Source organism: Seriola lalandi, unplaced genomic scaffold, assembly GCF_002814215.2.
Source record: "Seriola lalandi dorsalis isolate HSWRI2012SDOR001 ecotype SW California unplaced genomic scaffold, Sedor1 jcf7180002054368, whole genome shotgun sequence".
NCBI lineage: Eukaryota > Metazoa > Chordata > Actinopteri > Carangiformes > Carangidae > Seriola > Seriola lalandi.
The window spans coordinates 137,544-140,043 of NW_019524921.1; the positions used below are offsets into that span (position 1 = coordinate 137,544).

Genomic DNA, 2,500 nt, shown 5'->3' on the forward strand with positions numbered 1-2,500 from the left:
GTAGTGGTAGCAGTAGTAGTAGTAGCAGTGGCACTGCTGCATCAACATAAATGGACTTTTATCAAAAAGTTTATTTTACCAAAGATTTCAATATTTCCTGCAGCACTTGAAGGTAGCAGCAGAGCCCGCCCGCCTCTCTTCCCTCAGATGAGCAGAGCTGAGCTGTGATTGGTGGAGAGCTGAAGTCGGCCGGGGGTGGAGCTCGGAGGAAGAAAGCTGAGTAGGAAACAACGTGAATTAGGAGTGAAGACTGTAAAGACGATCCACAGGTCCGGACTGTCACACACGTTTACCTGCGACAGGTGAGTTCACGTCTTGTTAGAAATCTGTGACAGCATCAGCGTCAGTGTGGAGCAGCGGGAAGAGCTGAGGAGACTCTTCCTCAGCCGAGGAACAAAGACTCTCAGTGTTTCCTCCACACAGCTGATGCTAGTGAGCAGAGCCACTGTCCGGCAGAGTCAGGACAGGTGAACACAGGTGAACACAGGTGAACACAGGTGAACACAGGTGAACATTCAAGACGCCAGGAAAAATCAAAAACATCGTAAGAAGCTTTACTTTGAAGGAAATGGTTGTTTTCACTGGGATCCTGAAGTAACACTACGTTACTTTACTTTGGTGTGTATTATAAGACCACAGAGTAAAATACTTTAAAGTTACTTCAGTAAACTTAAAGTAGTGCAGACTAACACTTTATATCCACTCACAGTCACATTTATTTAAAGTGTGTGTGTGTGTGTGTGTGTGTGTGTGTGTGTGTGTGTGTGTGTGTGTGTGTGTGTGTGTGTAGGTCCAGGCTGCAGACTCTGTGTTGGTTGTGGGAGGGGGGTCGACCGGCGTGGAGATGGCTGCTGAGATCAAGACGGAGTATCCAGACAAAAAGGTGATGACCTCTGACCCCTGACCCCTGTTGGTGATAAAGTGTATTCCGGTCTTTGCCACGCAGATGTAATTTAAATGGATCTTACACTGTTTCTGGTCCTGATCCTCCTCGGCTCAGAGACCTGGTCCTGGTCTAAAGCCCCCCCTCTTGTTCAGGTGGTTCTGATCCACTCCAGGATCGGACTGGCCGACCCGGAGCTGCTGCCCAGCGTCCGACAGCAGGCCAAAGAGGTTCTGCTGGAGAAGGGAGTGGAGCTGCGGCTGGGTATGTACACCTGTTCACACTGCAGACAGGTGGTCAGGCTCAGACCAGGTCAGGCTCAGACCAGGTTCTGGTTGTGGTGTGTTGCAGGACAGAAGGTGGTTTCTCTGTCTGAGCTGCAGCTGAACGTCACTCAGAGGAACATGGAGGTCGCCACAGAGCGAGGAGAGACTCTGACCACAGACCTGATCGTCTGCTGCACCGGACTCAAGGTCAACTCTGCCGCATACGCCTCCAGCTTCTGTGAGCGCACACACACACACACACACACACACACACACACACACACACACACACACACACACACACAGGCTGAAAACATGTTTTGTGAGGTCAGTGACCTTTGACCTCCAAAGTCTAGTGGAATAACAACAGTGACACATGTCTGTTCCTCAATCAGCTGAATGAGTGTTGGACAGGTAAAGGTGAGGTCAACAGGAATGTGTGAGGTCAAAGGTTGGAGCTGACCCTGTGTGTTTCTCTGACAGCGGACAGTCTGACCGACAGCGGAGCTCTGAAGGTCAACCAGCACCTGCAGATCCAAGGTTTCTCCAACATCTTTGCCGTGGGCGACTGTGCCGACGTCAAAGAGCCCAAGATGGCGTACCACGCCGGACTGCACGCCGCCGTTGCCGTTAGCAACATCACTAACGGTCTGAGAGGGAAGGAGCTGACGTCCTATCACACAGGTACACACACACACCTGTCTGTGTTCTTAGTGACCTGATGTAGCTGCTGGTTGGCTAGTTGACTGATGATGCCTCTGCTGGTTGCTAGGTAACATCACCATGTTGCTGGCAATGGGCCGAAACGACGGCGTGGGTCAGTTCAACGGACTGAAGCTTCCACGAAGTGTCGTCGCTCTGGGGAAGAGTCGAGATCTGCTGCTGTGGAAGAGCTGGAGGGAGATGAAGCAGACACAACCCTGACACACACACACACACACACACACACACACACACACACACACACACACACACACACACACACACACCCCTTCTGAATAATGTTTACTGTGAAATTAGCAGCTGACCTCAGTGATCATGTGACCTCAGGTTTGTAGACAAACTTTGACCTGAAGAGAAACTAATTTATGAAAATGTTGCCGTCACTTCAGTTTAAACTACAAACACATTTTACTGTCATGTGAGCTTTTATTTTGAAGTTTAACCGATTGAACTTTTTCATGAACACACAAACGTTATTGGTCAGAATCTGTAAACACTGTTCTTTAAAGTGAAGCTTTAAACTTCTCATGTTCCTCTGGTTTCACTTCCTGGTCTGGAGTTACAGCTCATCAGTTAAATGTTTGTGCCAATAAAGTTTCAGCTTGAAAAACATTTAAAAACTGCATCT

General features: G+C 49.0%; 2 protein-coding genes across 3 annotated transcripts in view; one reads left to right on the forward strand and one right to left on the reverse strand.

The window, feature by feature from the left end:
- The first annotated feature begins 233 nt into the window (after window positions 1-233).
- Window positions 234-2,500, forward strand: part of aifm2 (AIF family member 2, ferroptosis suppressor) — a 2,306-nt gene continuing 39 nt past the window's right edge. The window contains exons 1-6 of one of the 2 annotated variants that reach the window (XM_087174606.1): window positions 234-467; window positions 498-883; window positions 1,039-1,147; window positions 1,235-1,387; window positions 1,633-1,833; window positions 1,922-2,500. The exon at window positions 1,922-2,500 is cut by the window's right edge and continues 39 nt beyond it. In XM_087174606.1, the coding sequence (XP_087030732.1) occupies window positions 845-883; window positions 1,039-1,147; window positions 1,235-1,387; window positions 1,633-1,833; window positions 1,922-2,073 (654 nt within the window). In that variant the 5' untranslated portion in view covers window positions 234-467; window positions 498-844 and the 3' untranslated portion in view covers window positions 2,074-2,500. Of the gene's footprint in view, window positions 884-1,038; window positions 1,148-1,234; window positions 1,388-1,632; window positions 1,834-1,921 lie in introns of both variants that reach the window. The other variant, XM_023408593.2, reaches the window with a different exon arrangement.
- The window catches only part of LOC111656751 (very long chain fatty acid elongase 6-like), a 5,110-nt gene continuing 5,090 nt past the window's right edge, over window positions 2,481-2,500 (reverse strand). Inside the window, exon 4 of the mRNA XM_023408592.2 lies at window positions 2,481-2,500. This exon is cut by the window's right edge and continues 1,684 nt beyond it. The gene's annotated coding sequence lies outside the window, so the exon portion shown is untranslated.